The sequence below is a fragment of the Trachypithecus francoisi genome, unplaced genomic scaffold (assembly GCF_009764315.1).
Source record: "Trachypithecus francoisi isolate TF-2019V2 unplaced genomic scaffold, Tfra_2.0 Lachesis_group10, whole genome shotgun sequence".
Classification (NCBI taxonomy): Eukaryota; Metazoa; Chordata; class Mammalia; order Primates; family Cercopithecidae; genus Trachypithecus; species Trachypithecus francoisi.
This window is the reverse complement of record NW_022681455.1, coordinates 78,077,556-78,097,020: the sequence shown is the minus strand read 5'-3', so window position 1 is coordinate 78,097,020 and position 19,465 is coordinate 78,077,556. Positions and strand designations below refer to the sequence as shown.

The following is a 19,465-nucleotide window of genomic DNA, read 5'->3' as shown; positions in this document are numbered from 1 at the left end:
TATTAAATACTAATGGAGATGATTAACATTCATTTCACTAAATTTTAACATCTGTGGGTTTTAGTCCTTAGCGCTTTGCTCTTCTCTTTCTTTTCTTTTTCTTTGAGACAGTGTAGTGGCGCCATCTCAGCTCACTGCAGCCTTCACCTCCAGGGTTCAAGCGATTCTCCTGCCTCAGCCTCACGAGTAGCTGGGACTATAGGCACGTGCCAACATGTCTGGCTAATTTTTGTATTTTTAGTAGAGACGGGGTTTCACCATGTTGGCCAGGATGGTCTCAAACTCCTGACCTCAAATGATCCGCCCGCCTCGGCCTCCCAAAGTGCTGGGATTACAGGCGTGAGCCACGGCACGTGGCCCCACTCTTCTCTTTCCATACTTAACTTCTATACTTTTGTTGGCTTGTTTAAATGCATGAGTTCAAATATTCCCCTTTGTAAGTTACTCCCTCATTTACTCCCCTGGATTTGATAAATTGATTGCATTTACTATTAAGATTGTTTTCCATCTGCCTATTAGAAAAGCTCTTTTTGGTTGAACCACACTCATTAAATACCCAAATGTCTTAATTTGAACTCATGTCCCTTTCAACTTTTCTTGCCAATTATTCCTTTTCTGGATGCTGTGTTTGTAAATAATTCCTGGGGTATGTTTGACTCTTTTTTCTCCCCTGTCCAAATCAACAATCTACTCTGGCATGTATTATTTTGACATCTTTCACACTTGTCAACTTTTAATCACAAACTAAAACACTTGGGTTATTATCTCAAATGGCCTTTATTCACTTTCCTTCACTCTTGCACAGTTAGTTGTTTCTTGGCATAACATAGACACTTTCATGATGATACTCATTTACCAATAAAGCTGCTGCTTCTTTATTTTTTTATTTTTTATTTTTTGAGACAGAGTCTCGCTCTCTTGCCTAGGCTGGAGTGCAGTGGTGCGATCTTGGCTCACTGCAACCTCTGCCTCCTGAGTTCAAGTAATTCTCCTGCCTCAGCCTCCTGAGTAACTCGGATTATAGGCATGCACCACCACAGCCGGCTAATTTTTGTATTTTTAGTAGAGATGAGGTTTCAACATGTTGGCCAAACTGGTCTCAAACTCCTGACCTCAGGTGATCCACCCGCCTCAGCCTCCCAAAGTGCTGGGATTACAGGCCTAAGCCACTGTGCCCAACTTAAAGCTTCTTTTTGTAAAATAACATTAATTTCTTTCTGATTAGAAAAGAACAGGATTTAATTTATAAAACATAGAACATACAGAAAAAATGAGTTAATTAAAATCATACATCACCTTACTTAGAGAAACATTCATATTTTGTTATGTATGGGATTAAAATATACTTTTTAAAAATAAAATTGTGATTATATTATCTATAAAGTGTATCCAGTTCTTTCATTGAACATTTATGAAACATTTTTCATGTCTTATGATTATATATTCTTTAAAAAAGTACTGATGGAGAGTAGTGATATTGAGATTAGACTGCTGGAAAAAGAGATAATATCCAACAGTCTGTACACCCTACTGAGGGTAGAGATGGTATCTTTAGATCTGGCTGGAGATTCAGAGATGAGGTTGTATTCTGGGTCGCAGTAGAGGACTGAATGCTGAGCAAGTGGACACTGAGCGCCCAGAAGATGGTTCCCTGTGGCCAAGAGTGGCAGCAAGGGAGAGGAGCTGCCTGCGTGGAAATGAGCCAAACTGGCCAGGCCAGGAAATGAGACAGAGTCACAGGGGAACAACATACAGTGACGGATAAAAATCCAGTGTGATGTTTGAATCACTGCAAAGAAAGGCAGTTAATGGTTCAGCGTCCTCTCTATAGGACACCCATAACCCTGTCATTGCAACAACATGGATGGAACTGGAAGTCATTACATTAAGGGAAGCAAGCCAGGCATAGAAAGCAAACATTGTGTTCTCACTTACTTGTGGGAGCTAAACAGGAAAACAAATAAACTCATGGAGACAATAGAAGGATGGTTACCAGAGTCTGGGAAGTGTTGCAGGGAGTTGGAGGAGAAGGGAGATGGTGAACGTGTACAAAAAAGTAGTAAGAATGAATAAACAAGGCCTAGTATTTGCTAGCACAACAAGATGACTATCATCAAAAATAATTTAACCATACGCTTAAAATAACTACAATAGTATAATTGGATTGTTTGTAACACAAAGGATAAATGTTTGAGGTGATGGACACCCCATTTACCCTGGTGTGGTTCTAACGCACTGCATGCCTGTATCAAAACATCTCATGTAACCCATGAATGTATATACCTACTATGTGCCCACAAAAATTAAAAATAATTTAAAAAGAACTTCAGAGAACAAACAACAAAAAGACCAGTATGGCTGGAGCAGAGTGAGACACGGGGTTTGAGGAGAAAAACTCGCAGGAATTCCTGTGGGGCCCTGTAGGCAGCTGACAGGACTTTTTGTTTGTTTGTTTGTTTTTGTTTTTTTGAGACGGAGTCTTGCTGTGTCTCTGGCTGGAATGCAGTGATGTGATCTCGGCTCACTGCAACCTCCGCCTCCCGGGTTCATGTCATTCTCCTGCCTCAGCTTCCCCAGTAGCTGGGACTACAGGTGCCTGCCAGAGTAGCTGGGACTACAGGTGCCCACCACCACACCCGTCTAATTTTTGTATTTTTAGTAGAGACAGGGTTTCACCGTATTAGCCAGGATGGTCTCGATCTTCTGACCTCGTGATCCACCCACCTCGGCCTCCCAAAGTGCTGGGATTACAGGCGTGAGCCACCACGCCTGACAATTGTCAGGACTTTGGCTTGGACTGTGAGTGAGATAGGGAACTGTAGGAAGCTTTTTCAAAAAACCACCTTTGTGCCAGGTGCAGTGGCTCACACCTATAATCCCAGCACTTTGGGAGGCCAAAGTGGTCAGATCACCTTAAGAATTGAGACCAACCTGGTCAACATGTTGAAACCCCATCTCTACCAAAAAAATACAAAAATTAGCCAGGCGTGGTGGTGCGTGCCTATTGTCCCAGCTACTCGGGAGGCTGAGGTGGGAGGATCGCTTGAACCCAGGAGGTGGAGGTTGCAGTGAGTCAAGACTGCACCACCGCACTCCAGCCTGGGTGACAGAGCAAGAGCCTGTCTCAAAAAACAAACAAACAAACAAACAAACACCCAAAAAACTTCTTTTGGCAGTGTACAATTATTATTACTATTTTTTGCAGTAAATTTACAGAGTTGTGCAGTCATGACCACAATCCAAATTTAGAACAATTCTATGACTTCAAAGGGATGCCTTAGAGCCATTCCCTGGAACCACTCCTCTGTTCTCTCTGTATCTATTGGGGGGTTCTGAGCAGAAAAGAAACAAAGTCTGACTTATATTATTATCACTATTGTACCTTTTCTGTTAAAGCATCATAATCTTCTTGTTGCTTTTTCTGATTAGATGGCAACTTGAATTTTTAGGGAATGTATCCACCAGTTTCAGTGCACCCACCAGGCATGACAGTTGAGGTCTGATCTTCCAGCCACTGTGAGTACTGAGAAAACTTGGCAGGAGGCCACTTTCACTGGCTCAACACACCCTGACCAGTTGACCAGTTAAAGCCGCTGTGTCAGCTGCTGGGTTCTGGCTCTGCCCACTCTTGGCTGCATTTGGGGCCGAAGTTCCCTGTGGGAGGCTGTGTTCTGAGGGAACCCAGTGTTTACAGGCATTCAGGTCTGCTCCGCTCAGCTGAAACAGAAAACAGAGACCTTTTGCATTACTTTGGTTCAAGAGCAAGGTAATTTGGAAAGAAAGTTTTCAGCCGAAGGTGTCAGCTGCCTCTGAGGCCTTTGCCGATGAAACCAGGAAGTGACGTCTGAAATGGTGTCCGGGAATGGGAAGGAGGCCTGGGGATTCTAAATTATCAGCTGTTTAGGCGCCTGAGGAATCCAGGGGTGGGAGACTGAGGAAAGGATTGGGGCAGAGTTCAGGAGAGGTGAGGGGCAGGAGAGGTGGGTCAGAGAAAGGAAGTCTGGTGGCCACTGCAGAGGCTGGGGCCTATGTTTTTCCAGGAGGTGAAACCTGAAAGTCACTTTTCCCCTTAAGCCTCACTTTCTTTATCTGTAAATGGAGAAAATAACATTTACAGCATAGAGCTGTTATAACGATTTAATGAAATAATGCCTATAAGCACTTTTAAAATGCTTGGTACACAGTAGGCCTTCGATAGACTGTAGCTGTTACAGTTTTTCTTGTTGTGCCACATTATTCTTGTTGGTTGTTATTACCACATGTTGTTATTACCATATTTTGTTATTATTATTACTAAGAGGATTTTAATACAAGGAAACTGAAACTGAGGTCACATGCAGCTCCCGGGCCAATGTCTCTCAAACTTTAAACATGTTAACTTTAACATCTGAACATCCTGTTAACTTGCAGATTCTAATTCTACAGGTATAGGGTGGGGCCCCATCTGCTGGTCCCCAGATCACACTTTGAGTAGCAAGACACTAAAACTGGGCTGGGCATAGTGGCTCACATCTGTAATCCCAGCACTTGGGAGGCCGAGTTGGGAGGATCACTTGAGGCCAGGAGTTCAAGCCCTGCCTGGGCAACACAGTGAGATCCTGTTTCTACAAAAAAACCTTTAAAACATTTATCCATACGTGGTGGCTAGTGCCTGTAGTTCCAGCTGTAGGAAGGCTGGGGTGGCAGGACTGCTTCAGTTCAAGGCTGCAGTGAGCTGTGATGGCACCACCGTACTCTAGCCTGGACAACAGAGTGAGACTCTGTCTCAAAAATCACAATAATAAAAATTTTGAAACTAATAAAATTAATTTTAAAAAATTTAAAAAATTTAAAAGACACTAAAAGCACATCATGCCATGCAGCAGCCACTTGTGGCTTTTGAGCCTTTGAAGTGTGGCTAGTCCAAATTGACACGTGTTTGTAAGGGTAAAATCTATATCAGATTTTGAGGACTTAGTACTAAAAAAACAAAAAAAAAAAATAAAAGTATGTAAAATATCTCTTTACCAATTTATTCATCTATTGACTATGCATTGAAATGGTCATACTTTGGCTCTATCTGGTTAAATAAAATGTATTATTATAATAAATCTCACCTGTTTCTACTTTTCTTAGTGGAAGTAGTAGAGCATTGTAAATTGCACAGGTGGCTAACATTCTATCTCTATTGGACAGTGCTGCCCTAGGGCTGTCTTCAACTTTGTAAGGTCAGTTCAGGATTGGCCAAAGGCTTTTTGAGGGATTCCCTTTGAAGTACTGAACCTTGAGAGGTGGGCTGTGATTTCAGACCTGAGACCCAGAGACCCATAGTCAGTGAGAGGTCAAAAGGATGGATCTCGGGGTCAGAGGAGAGAAATGACCATCACACAGAAGAACTGAGACTGAAGGTGGAGAGTTTGTTCTACAAGTCAGTAGGGACCACAGTCACCGTCAGCACTGACCACACGTTTCTCCTAACCTCCGTGTTGTCCACAAAGTCCAGAATTTATGACAATGCCCTCTTTCCTTTCTTTGGTGACAGACAGGAGGCGACCACATGAGACCATGGTTGAGACACCTGGTCCTCCAGGTACAGAGGAACTCCAGGGGATTCTGTGGGTCTCCCAGGCAGCCAGCACCTCTACCTGTTCCTCAGAAGATCGTGGCCACCTGGGAAGCCATCAGCCTGGGAAGGCAGCCGGTGCCTGAGTACTTCAACTTTGCCCATGATGTGCTGGATGTGTGGAGTCGGCTGGAAGAGGTGAAGCCTGTTCTGTCCTAGAGTCCATCTGGGGCATCTGAGGCTGCCCTCAGGTACCACAATGAGACTCAAGGCTCCAAGACATGTTGATGAGGAAATTTGGACCTGGGAATTTTGCTAGTTCTAAAATGTAAACTGTTAGCATTTGAGACTTAGGAAAAAAAAATCTGAGTCAGTGTTGTGAGCCTTAGACATGCTTGTTCCTTCTCTGAAGTGTCCCTTGAGCCCAAATCACACAGTGAGACAGTTATGTCCCTTCTGATTCCCTTCTAGTTGTTCATCAACTGAAGGAGGAAGTTTTGTTTTGCTACTACTCTGTCTTTGATGTCTCTTGCTCAGTGTCATGCACTTCTCTTCTAAATAAGGAAAGAAGGCCAGGCGCGGTGGCTCACATCCATAATCCCAGCACTTTGGGGTGCCAAGAAGGGCAGATCACCTGAGGTCAGGAGTTCAAGACCAGCCTCACCAACATGGTGAAACTCCGTCTCTACTAAAAATAAAATAAACAAATAAATAAATAAAAATTAGTCAGGCATGGTGGCACACACCTGTAGTCCCAACTACTTTGGAGGCTGAGGCATGAGAATTGCTTGAACTCAGGAAGCAGAGGTTTCATTGAGCCGAGATCATGCCACTGCACTCCAGCCTAGACAACAGAGGGAGACTCCATCTCAAAAAATAAAATAAAATAAAATAAAACAAAATAAAATAAGGAAAGAATAGGGCTCAGGCTCAAAGCTTTTTGCAGATCATAACAGATACATAGAATTGAATAAGATAACCCTGATTTATTTGTGTGTCTCTGTGCATCTGCTTTCTTCTTTATTTTCCCTTATATCTGTGTCTGTTGAGTCTCTCTATTTCATGGTTACTTTTTATTTGTGTTACATGATACTAACTTTTCAATATAAGAGGAAGACCTACTTATAAAACTGTATTTCAACCAATGTGAAGCTTAACCAATGAGAAAAGCCTTTTCCCTGGGGGTTTTTGTCCAAAACAATTCCAGACAAATGTTTAACTTCGTTGTTGCCTAAGGTGATGGATAACAGTAGGGACAAACAATAGACTCACCAAAAAGTGAAAAAAGAAAAGCTGGAGAATACAAAACTGGAAATATAAAATTTAATTCAAAGAATTGTATTCATGTTAATTATAAGATGAGATTGTTTAAAGAAAAAATATGATGTAAATGGCATTGTTAGTTGATACAGTAAAATTAACTGTCAGCAGATATAGTGAAACTTATGAAGGTGGTATGAGGATGACTGTGACTTAAAAGCAGGCTTTGCAGTCGGATAGACATTGTTCATCCATGTACTTGAAGTGTGACCTTGGACAAGTGCCCTAAGTTCTTTAGATATCAACTTTCTCATCTGTAAAATGGTAGTCATACCATATGCTACTTAGAGTAACAGTGAGAATTAAATGAGAAGTGCATGTAAGAGATGAAGCCAGGATTTTCCATTCCTGATGGCCTACAAAAATCTAAGTTCTTTTTGCAATACTAGGGGCATCCTTAGAAGACTTCTCCTAATGATAAAAACAAGCAAGCAGGATTAGGTGAGGAAAAAATGGTAGAATAAGGATTTTCCAGCTATGCGGTAGCCTTGAAAAATAACAGCCCCCATTTCTTGTGCATAATGGCAACCATTAGAGGGGACAGAATGGAATTGGAGTTTTTTCAAAGCTTCACTTATGAAGAACTGTTATTATCTGAGCTACCCATTGGTTCTTTAGAAGACCCTACTTGTAAAACTGTATTTGAGTCAACTTGAAGCTCAATCAATGAGAAAAGCCTTTTCCCTGGGGGTTTTTGTCCAAAACAATTCCAGACAAATGTTATAGCTTCATTGTTGCCTAAGGTGATGGATACCAGTGGGACAAACAATAGACTCACCAAAGAGTGAAAAAAGAAAAGCTAGAGAATCTAAAATTATATTGTATTCCTGGAAATCTAGAAATCAACACACCTAAGTAAGGCTGTGTTCTTTCCCAGGGCTTTGCACATGCTTAGGAAAGATCTGAGGAAACTCTAAGCTCTCACTTGTGGCAGACTGAGAATTTGAGCACGCAGGAAATTAAGACTAAGGCAGGATTGTTAATTGCCTGGCTGAATGCTAAAGGTGTGCCTCAACACCCACCCAAAGACTGGGAGATTTATTGGTTTCAGGCATTTAAAGAAATTTCTGTCTAATCATAAGATGACTACTAAGCTAACCAAGTAGAGATCTCAGTGGCCACACAGAACAAATAATGCAGACTTCACAGAAATGGTTCACAAAAGTCACTAAACAAATGACAACAGGCCGGGCGCGGTGGCTCAAGCCTGTAATCCCAGCACTTTGGGAGGCCGAGACGGGTGGATCACGAGGTCAGCAGATCGAGACCATCCTGGCTAACATGGTGAAACCCCGTCTCTACTAAAAAATACAAAAAAAAAAACTAGCCGGGCGAGATGGCGGGCGCCTGTAGTCCCAGCTACTTGGGAGGCTGAGACAGGAGAATGGCGTGAACCCGGGAGGCGGAGCTTGCAGTGAGCTGAGATCCGGCCACTGCACTCCAGCCTGGGCGGCAGAGCGAGACTCCGCCTCAAAAAAAAAAAAAAAAAAAAAAAAAAAAAACAAAAAAAAACAAATGACAACAATCAGCAACAACAAACCAACCTCTGGAGAGTTGCAGGGAATGTATGGTGGGGGAGGAATCTGATTTCCTGAGTAATCAAATGATGTACTTTGAAATGTATAGTTTTTAACAAAAATTTACAAGATACTCAAAGAAACTTGAAATAGCATGGCTATGGTTATCAAAATAATGTATTCCTTCCCCAAGATTTTTACATCTTAATCCCTGAAACCTGTGAGTATGTTATCTTACATGGCAAAAGAGGCTTTGCAAACATTATTATAACTAAAGATATTCATATGATGAGATTATTCTGGATTATCTGGATGAGCCCAATATAATCATAAGGTACCCTATGAGAAGGAAGGAGGGTCAGAGTCAGAGAAGGAGATGTGACAATGAAAACAGAGGTGGGAGTGATGTGGGGCCATGATCCAAGGGATGTGAATTGCCTCTAAAAACTGGAAAATGCAAGGACACAGGTTCTCCACTAAAGCATCCAGTAGGAAAACAATTCTTCTAATACCTTAATGTTAGTCCACCAAGACTGATTTGGAACTTTTTATCTCCAGAACTATAAGACTGTATATTTATGTTGTTTTATGCAACTAAGTTTGTGGTAATTTATTACAGCAGCAATAGATAGGATTATTTGAAACCAATACAGATTTGGCACCAAGAGTAGCAATGAGAGCTATAATAAATACCAAAGAATGTGCAAGTAGGTTTGGAATTAGGTGATGGGTAGAGGCTGGAAGAATTTTGAGGAGCACAGAAAAAAGCCTAGATTGCCTTGAGCACTGTTAGTAGAAATGCAGATATTAATGATTAATGAGCGAGACCTCAAAAAGAAAGGAGGAACATGATAGATGAGACTTGTATTGTTTTAAAGAATCATGAATCATGAACAGACTGTTGGTAGAAATATGAACATTAAAGGCACAGATAATAAAAACTCAGAAGTAAGTGAAAAATGTAATATCAGAAACTGAAGGAAAGTGGATCCTTATTACATAGTGGCAGAAATTTTGGATGACTAGCGTCCTAGAGCTATATGGACAGAAGAACTTATAAGGGATAACCTTGGATATTTAGCTAAGAAGATTTCCCAGCCAAGTGTTGAAGATGTGGCCTGATTTCTTCTTGCTGGTTATATTACAATGCTAAAGGAAAGAAAGAGATAGAGGAAAGAATTGTTAAGCAAAAACAGAGCCAGAACTTGGTGGTTTGAACAATTCTCAGCCTTCCTGTATTATAAAAGACATTAAAGTTAGGATATTCACTGTCAGAAAAGTATGCTGCAAAGGGAAATCCAAGAGTGTGGTTGGACAATCTTTTGCCAACAATTCAAGTATCAAAAAGTCACAGAGAGTTTTTTAAAGAGCTTAGACATGAGGCTCCTGAGCTCCTTCAGTCGTGGAGGCAGAAACCAGCAACAGAGATGGGATTATGTGGAAAAGATCTGTGGAGGAGCCACTTCTCTAATGGGATGAATCACTGAGACATACATGAGAGAACCATTAGTTTCTTGAGAATGTTATATCAGTAGAAACACTGCCATCTTGTACTGGACAGAGAGAGGAAAATATAAAAGAAGGCTTTTGGACTCCCCAAATTCCACAGGCAGGAAGCAGGTGGTTAAAGCTACGTAGCTGCAAACATGTGTTACCCTTCTTGAAAAAGAAAAGATTGTTTAGGGCAGAGTTGTTAGCCAAGAATGTGGAATTGGGAGCCCAGAGGGTGGAGCTGAGCAACTAGAAAGCAAAGCCACAACCACAGAGGATTAAGGGCTTTGAAACATAACAGAGTTTTCTCAGTTGGATTCAGAGTTGCTTGGAATTGGTGACTCATTGTTTTCCTTTTATTTTAATCCATTGTTTGAATGGATATGTCTGTGACTATTATGGAATCCCTGCTTCATGATCATTGTGTTTTAAGAGCAGATAACTTAATGCTCAATAATCGAGTAAGGAGCAATAAAAAATGAAGTTAAGAAATAATTTTATTTACTAATAGCATCAAAAAGAATGAAACACATATAAGTAAATTTAACCAAAGAAGTATAAGGCTTGTACACGGAATATGACAAAACATTACTGAAATAAACTGGAAAAGATATAAACAAATAGAAATACACCCCATGCTCATGGATTAAAAGAATATTGTTAAAATGAAAATAGACCCCAAATTGAGCTGCACATTTAATGCAAACTTTATCAAAATCCTAGGAGACTTGCTTACAGAAACAGACAATCTGATTCAAAAAGTCCTATGGAAATGCAAGGGACCCATAGGGACCAAACAACCTTGGAAAAAAAAAAGAAGACTAACACTTTTCTATTTCAAATCTACTGAAAAGTTACAGTAACCAAAACAGTGTGGCACTAGCATAAAGATAGACTTGGATAAATAGGTATGAATTCAGAGTCTAGAAATAAATCCACAAATCTACGATCAATTGATTTTCAACAAGGGTACCGAGACAATTAAATGGATGAAATAATTGTCTTTCCAACTAATGATGCTGGCACAACTGGGTGTTCACATGCAAAAGAATTAATTGAGTCTCCTACCTGACACTAAATACAAAAATTAGCTCAAAATGTATCGAAGACCTAAATGAAGAAACAAAAAGTATAAGAAAATTTTTAGAAGAAAACATAGGAGTATATCTTTGTGACCTCTGATTAGGCAGTGATTTCTAAAGCAAAAGCAACAAAAGAAAAAATAGATTAATTGGGCTTCATGAAAATTAATAGTATTTGTATATGAAAGTAAAAAGACAGCTCACAGAATAGGAGAAAATATCTGAAAAATCACATATTGGCTAAGGGTCTAGTATCTACCACACTTAAAGAACTCAAACTCGACAGTGAAAAAGACAAATAACCCAATTAAAGTATGGGCTAAGAATCTGAATAGACATTTCCTTAAGGAATATAAACAAATGGCCAATAGACACATGAAAAGATGCTTGACATCTTTATTCACTAGGGAAATGCAAATTCTAGCCACAAGGAGATACCACTTCATAACCAGTGGCATGGCAAAAAAAAAAAAAAGGCACAATACGAAGTGTTGGAGATGATGCAGAGAATTAGAACCCTCTAACATGCCTGGATGGAAATGTAAAATAGTGCAGTGCTGTGGAAAACAGTTTGGCAGTTCCTCCAAAAGTTAACATAGAGTTATTACAGTACTGACCCAGGAATTGTACTCCTAGGTACATATCCAAGACAATAGAAAACATGTGCTCACACAAAAACTTGTACATAAATCCTCATAGCAGTGTTATTTAAAATAGCCAAAAAGTGGAACCAACCCTAATGTCTGTCAACTGATGAATGGATAAACATGGTCTATCCATACAGTGGAATATTATTCAGCCATCAAAAAAATGTAATACCAATTCATGATATGACATAGATAAATCTTGAAAGCATTGTACAAAGTGAAAGAAACCAGACATAAAGCTACATATCGTATGATACCATTCATATGAAACATCCAGAAGATGCAAATCCATAGAGACAGAAAGCAGATAAGTGGTAGCCAGGAGCTGGAGGAGGAGGGAATGGGGAGGGACTGCTAATTTGTACAGTGTTTCTTTTTAGGGCAACAAAAATGTTCTGGAATTAGAGAATGGTGATAGTTACACAACCTTGTGAATATATTAAGAAACAGTGAGTTGTGCGCTTTAAAATGGTGATTTTTATGGTACCTGAATTATATTTCAATAAAAAAGGGAAAAACAGGAAACAGTGTAAATCATGTGCTACCTTTTGCATTAAAAAGATAGTAGAAAAAATATATATGCTTGTGTTTGCCTAAAGAACCTATGGAAGGATATGCAAAAAACTAATACAGTTGGTTACTTAGCGAGGCAGAGGAAGTAGAAAACAGGGCAGATAGGTACAAGGAAGGGAGCAAGCCTTTTCAATGCATGCCTTTCCATATTGCTTTGCTTTTGGAACCCTGTGAATTTTACATGAACTACTATAAAACGTTAAACAACAGCAACAAGCAAACAAAAATTCTCAATAAATTACGTCTATTTTTTTCTGCCTGCACCACCATCTAGGCTGGACACCGCCCCCCAAATCCTGCCTTCTGGTGGGTCAATGGCACAGGAGCAGAGATCAAGTGGAGCTTTGAGGAGCTGGGGAAGCAGTCCAGGAAGGCAGCCAATGTGCTGGAGGGTGCATGTGGCCTGCAGCCTGAGGACAGAATGATGCTGGTACTCCCACGGCTCCCGGAGTGGTGGCTGGTCAGTGTGGCTTGCATGCGGACAGGTCAGTAAGCAGGGCTGCTGGGAATTTTAGCTGGGGTCAGACACAACCTGCCAGAGCTTTGCGGTGTCCACAGAGTCTTGAAGATGGAGCAAAAATAAACCCTAGGTGGAGTTGTGCTTACTTCCTATTTGCCCAACAGTCACAGATGTGATTGCATAGTAGGGGCCAGATAGTGATGTAATTGATAAAAGCAGGTCAGTGCAAGGCAGTAGAGAGTGGTGAGGACTGCGGCAAATGGGAGATCACATGCTTTATCAAATGGGGTCGCTGCTTCTCAACTCGAACCAAATGTTCCCACGACAAGATGAATACCGGTGTTATCAGAACTTCTGATTTGTAATGGAAAACTCTGGATTTTTATGAAAAACCCTCCTGTCTTTTAATGTTGGCACCTATCATTTTAAAAAGTCCTGACTGGGACAAATCAAGCTTATTTTCTGCTGGTCATGGTTTGGGAGCCTTGCTTTAGTTGCTAGATTTTTACCTGAACAATGCAGTTATAGATGAGGGACTCCTATAACCAATCTATGTTAGTTTCACTCTTAGACTTTATGATTCTCATTATCACAGCATCATCCAGCTGCCAAAGGAAGGCAGATAAAGAGGAAATCAAAGAACTAGTGATATTATCCCTTGCAGGAGGTTAGGGGGACAGCTCCTCCTATTGTCACGAATGTCCAGGGCAGTGAAACATTACCTTCTTAGAATGGTTCCTTCAGCAGAGAAATAGAGGAGGAAAGAGGCCACAGTGAGCCTAGCAAGCCTCCACTGATGCTGAGTGAATAAGTGATCATGCACTTATTCAGAAGGCTAGGGTTTTTAGGCTGTTATTATTATTGCTACCTCTTCCAGCTCAGGCATTCCAACCCTCCCCAGCCCCTTCCTGCCCTCATCTCTTACCTCTATACCCAAGACCTTCCCTGCTATCCAGTCAACATCCCCTTCTGTTTTATGCCAGGGGTTGTCATGATTCCGGGTGTCACTCAGCTGACGGAGAAGGACCTCAAGTATCGGCTGCAGGCGTCCAGGGCCAAGTCCATTATCACCAGTGACTCCCTAGCTCCAAGGGTGGATGCCATCAGTGCTGAATGCCCCTCCCTCCAGACCAAGCTGCTGGTGTCAGACAGCGACAGTCGGCCAGGCTGGTTGAACTTCAGGGAACTCCTCCGGTGAATTGGGGTTCTCCAGGGGAACAGCAGAAAAATGAAGTCATTTCCCCTTTAAGCAACAAAAGATGAAATGCGTTGCTGATTTCATACACAGAGAGTGAATCAGAGAGGAACACTCCCCCTTGGCAGCCAGACTGACCTGGGCATAATCCTGCTCACCACCTTAATGTTCAAGGTCGCTCATTCAGTCAGTGCTGGATTTGTCAGCAGCTTTTCTGTGCTTCATTTGCTTCTATAATGGTGGTAGTGGTTATTAGAGCTACCATTCAGAGTACATGAAATAACCATATGGTGCATTTAGTACATAGCAGGTGGTCAATTAATAATAAACTTGTGGCCGTGTATTGGGTACTTAGTGTATTCCTAGATACTGTGCTATGTAAGCCTTCACCTTCATTCATTCATGTAGCAAAGGTTTAATAAACATCTATTTCGTGACAAGCATTGTGTTTGGTGTTCAGAACACCATAATGGATAAGACATCATCTTATTCAATCCCTGAAAAGGACATGATGATGTGCCCTTCAACCCAGTTTTACAGATGAGGAAACTGAGACTTGAAAAACTTAAGTGATTTGCCCAAGGTGCTAAAAAGTAGTTAAGTCAGGATTGGGCAAAGCCGAGACCATATTTGCCTTAGAGCAAAGACCTGGTGGAAACCCTTCTCAGAATTTGAGACTTTGTCCTGATTGGAAGCCAGAACCCAAAAGGGGCCTCTCAGGGGGGCTGAACAATTGAGTCACAAATGCTCACCCCACAGACCAGCTGCATCAGATTCACCTGGGTGCTGTTTTGAATACAGATGACAAGTCCTCACATCTGACCTACTTAACCAGGCATAGATGAGCAAGAGCCCTGGGGATCTTTTTTTTAAAAAAATCAACCCATAGGCCTGGGTGCTGTGGCTCACGCCCATAATTCCAGCACTTTTGGAGGCCGGGGCAGGCGGATCACTTGAGGTCGGGAGTTTGAGACCAGCCTGACCAACATGGAGAAACCCCTTCTCTACTAAAAATACCAAATTAGCTGAGCGTGGTGGCGCATGCCTATAATCCCAGCTATTCGGGAGGCTGAGGCAGGAGAATCACTTGAACCCAGGAGGCGGAGGTTGCAGTGAGCCAAGATCGCACCATTGCACTCTAGCATGGGCAACAAGAGCGAAACACTGTCTCAAAAAAAAAAAAAAAAATCAGCCCATATGGTTTTGAAGAGCTGTCAGGTGGGCCTAGATCAGTGGTTCTCAATTTTGGTTGTTACTAGAATTACTGAGAAACATTTAAGAAAACATCAAAGATTCCGATTTTATTTTGTTCAGAGTGGATAGACAAGTTTCTTCCAAAAATTTACCAGGGGACTTCACGTTGCAGCCAGGGATGAGAGCCAGTGGATTAGCTGGTCATCCAGATCTCAGAACTTTGAGAATTACCCAGATCTCAAAACCCCATACTGGGGGAAACCTTTAGAAAACAGTTCTAAATTATTAGAAATGGGGGTGGGGGTGGAAGCTGTGCCTAAATGTGCAGAATTATAGACACGGACATGTGTGTGTTCTACCAGAAAGTCCTCATACCTTGGTAAGAAAGCATAGGCTCTTTTGAGTGAGTTATTTAACCATTTGAGCCTCAGTTTCCTTGTCTGCAAAAAGGTTATAATGATAGTACCTACCCAATGAGGTGATTGCAGGTTACCCAAGCCAGAGCTTTCAAGCACGGCACCTCACACGTGATGTTTATGAAACGGTAGTCATATTGTTGTTATACATATTACCGGTGCTACTAACTGTTTTTACCATGGTAGCGCCACCTAGTGTTTTTACGTTTTACAGGGAGGCACCTACAGAGCACAACTGCCTGAGGACAAAGAGTCGAGACCCGCTGGCCATCTACTTCACCAGCGGAACCACCGGGGCCCCCAAGATGGTCGAGCACTCCCAGAGCAGCTACGGACTGGGTTTTGTGGCCAGCGGAAGGTACCAGAGCAGCTTGTCTAGAGGATCCAAGAACAGAAAGTGGCGAGTGGTCTGGAGGGAGTGGTGTGAGGGGAAAGATGTCAGGAGCTGAAGTCAAAGAGCCAATAGGAGCAGCTCAGGAAGGATCTTGATTCTGGATTTTACTCTGAGTGAGGTGAAAAGCCACTGGAGGTTTCTTTTTAAATCGTAGCCATATATATATACACACACACACACACACACACACACACGCATACATACATAAACATATACATACATATATCATAAATGTACCCTCAACCATTTTAAGTGTATAGTTTAATGTCATCAAATACATTCACACTGTTGTGCAACCATGATCACCATCCATTTCCAGAATATTGCTTTATCTTTCCAAATGAGAACTATGCCCCCATTACCCAATAACGCCCCATTACCCTTTCCCCTCACCCCTGGTAACCTCTATTTGACTTTTCATCTCCGTGAATTTGATACTCCAGGTATTTCGTGTGATTGGCATCATGCAGTCTGTCCTTTTCTTTGGCAATTTGGCTTCTTTCACTTAGCATAATGTCCTCAAGTTTCATCCATGTCATAGCATGTGTCAAAATTTCCCTCCCTTTTAAGACTGAAAAATGTTCCATTGTATGGATAGACCACATTTTATTTTTATTTTATTTTATTTTATTTTTATTTTTTTGAGACAGAGTTTTTCTCTTTTGCCTAGGCTGGAGTGCAGTGGTGCAATCTCCGCTCACTGCAACCTCTGCCTTCCGGTTTCAAGCGATTGTCCTGCCTCAGCCTCCCAGGTAGCTGGGATTACAGGTGCCCGCCATCACACCTGTCTAATTTTTGTATTTTTAGTAGACATGGGGTTTCACCATGTTGGCCAACCTGGTCTCGAACTCCTGACCTCATGATCCTCCCGCCTTGGCCTCTCAAAGTGCTGAGATTATAGGCATGAGCCACTGCGCCTGGCCTCGACCACATTTTAAATAATCCATTCACCTGTTGATAGACACTTGGGTAGCTTCCACATTTTGGCTATTGTCCATAATGTTGCTATAAACACTGGCATACGAGTATCTGTTAGAGTCTCTGCTTTTACTTCTTTTGGGTATACATGCAGAAATGAAATTGCTGGATCATATGGTAATTCTATGTTTAATTTTTTTTGAGAAGCATTGGATATTTTGAGCAGAGGAGTGACGTAATCTAATATGGTTTTTAAAGGCTCACTCAGAATGTTGGGTTCACAATGAAACTGTAGAGGAAACAGCTAAAGAAGATGACTATTGCATTAAGAGGCAAGCATGGTAGCTTGCCTGGGGAGAAGTGGGAGAAGAGATGAGATTCTGAATGTGTTTTCAACCTAGACCCAATAAGACTTGCTGACAGAATCAGTGTGGAATGAGAAGGAGGAGTCAAGGATGGCTCTAAGAAGAATGGCCTGAACAACCGGAAGCACTAAATGATGGGGGAAGAACTGTGGGATGAGCTGTCTAGTGGGAAGAAAACAGAGTTTGTTTATAGAGTTGTCAATTTAAGAGTCTTCTTAGACATCTCCATCCCCTTGTTAAAAGTGGAGATGTTGAGTGGGCATTTGGATATACACGTCTGAAGTTAGAGAGAAAGATTCATGCTGAACTTATCAGTGTAAAGATGGTATTTCATACCATGAGATGGGATGAGATCAGCAAAGTGTAATATAAACTGAAAAGAGAATGGGTCTCAGGACTGAGTGCCTGAGGCATTTCTGCACTGAAGGGGAGACCAGGAGGACTCAGCAGAGGAGACTGAGAAGGGAACAGCCAATGAAAGGGGGAGAACCAGGAGTGCCTGGGTCCCAGGATTCAAGTGCATGACTGCTTTTCTGTCTTCCATGTTTGCAGACACTGTTTCCCATTCCTGGGATGCTTCTGCTTCTCTGCCTCACCTATATAATCCCTATGCATTGTTTATGTCTAACTCAAGTGTCATCTCCCCTACCAGAGCATTTCTCAGAAACTCATCTCGAACATTCCTCTGGATTAGGTGCCTATTCTCTGTAATTGCACAAGGCTTTGTGTTTAGCTCTGTTAAAACATGCTCTCCAGCGGCTTCCTAGATATTTATACTTCCTAAACTCTAAGGCCCTAAAGCAAGACTAATTGTTCATTTCTGTATCCCTAGTGCTAACCCAGACTAAGTGCTAAATAAATGTTGGCTAAATAAAGTGACCTTAGCATAGAGTACTGAAGTTAACTTTTTCCCTTATATATCACATCCACTGGACTATGAACTTTCTGGAAACTCTTTTTGCTTCTGTATTCTTAGTCTAGGGCATAGGTACATGGAAGATGCTCAATAAATGCCTGTTGAGACAATAGTGGACTTGATGGTTCTTGTTCAGGTTTCACAAGTATAAGTGAGTACCCACTAAGCAGGGCTCCCAATGTGGTGATATAGATAATACAATCCTTCTTAAAGGTAGAGTCATCGCCAACGGTGCTGACGTTCTCTAATTTTTGGCAGACGGTGGGTGGCCTTGACCAAATCGGACATCTTCTGGAACACGACTGACACTGGCTGGGTGAAGGCAGCCTGGACTCTCTTCTCTGCCTGGCCTAATGGAGCTTGCATTTTTGTGCATGAGCTGCCCCGAGTTGATGCCAAAGTTATCCTGAATGTAAGAGGAAAAACCAGCAACACCCCATATGTGTTGGATATAAATCAGATGAGTGGGATATAGATTTCAGGCTGCAGGAGAAAACGCATGAATCAGTGACTTTAAGGCTTCTTTGGTGTGGCTCCCCGGCCTTCCATAATCTGGTTCCTGACCACCTGGTTCCCTTCCATCATTGCCTATGCTCTAGCTAGATTCCTAGATTAAGACCATTTCGTTGCTATTTCTCCTGCATGGGGTGCCCTTGTCTCCACCACTTTCTTCCTTATGCCTCCGCCAAAACCCTAGGTATTTGTCAAACCCTTAGGCAAAATCAGTCTGTGCCTCAAATCCAAATGCTACTGTCCATGGTGTTTAACATGAGTAGTTGGCCCAACTAGAGGGTCCTGGTGACTCCTGCTCAGCCTCCCAGGGTCTTCTTATAGGGAGGGAGGAGATTGGTGCCCCCAGTCAAGACACAGGTCACCTTTCTCCAGCCCCCCACATCCTAAGTGTCATTCCTTAAAATGTCAGAGGGCTCTTCTGCTCATATTATTTGTACTGAGATAAGCTGTATCACCTGGCAGCTAACTGCACAGGTCATGCCATCAGTCAAAGAGTCAGACCTGGACTCTGATCCCACACCTTTGATTCGCTAACTGTGTGGCCTTGGGGAAGTTGCCTAACCTCCCCGAGCTGCAGTTTCAGCCTCACCTGTAAGAAAGGGATAGCATATCTCTATAGAGTTGCTGCGAGAATGAAATGATACAAGGCAAAGGAGCCAGCACATCGTAGGTTCTTTTTTGAAATAATTTTTACTTTTTGTGGGTACATAGTAGGTGTATATATTTATGGAGTACATTAGATGTTTTGATGTAGGCATGCCATGCGTGAAAATCACATCATAGAGAATGAGGTATCCATCCCCTGAAAGCATTTATCTTTTGTGTTACAATCTAATTATACTCTTTCAGTTATTTTTAAATGTACGATTAAGTTTTTATTGACTATAGTCACCCTGATGTACTTTAAAATAATAGGTCTTAT

General features: G+C 41.8%; 1 protein-coding gene across 2 annotated transcripts in view; it reads left to right on the top strand.

Annotated features, from left to right (window-relative positions):
• Nucleotides 1–3,608: 3,608 nt before the first annotated feature.
• The window catches only part of ACSM5 (acyl-CoA synthetase medium chain family member 5), a 31,749-nt gene continuing 15,892 nt past the window's right edge, over nucleotides 3,609–19,465 (top strand). For both annotated transcript variants that reach the window (XM_033217838.1, XM_033217840.1), the window contains exons 1-6: nucleotides 3,609–3,766; nucleotides 5,522–5,740; nucleotides 12,447–12,657; nucleotides 13,616–13,826; nucleotides 15,652–15,795; nucleotides 18,289–18,442. In XM_033217838.1, coding sequence (XP_033073729.1) covers nucleotides 5,537–5,740; nucleotides 12,447–12,657; nucleotides 13,616–13,826; nucleotides 15,652–15,795; nucleotides 18,289–18,442 — 924 coding nt within the window. In that variant the 5' untranslated portion in view covers nucleotides 3,609–3,766; nucleotides 5,522–5,536. The remainder of the gene's footprint in view (nucleotides 3,767–5,521; nucleotides 5,741–12,446; nucleotides 12,658–13,615; nucleotides 13,827–15,651; nucleotides 15,796–18,288; nucleotides 18,443–19,465) is intronic.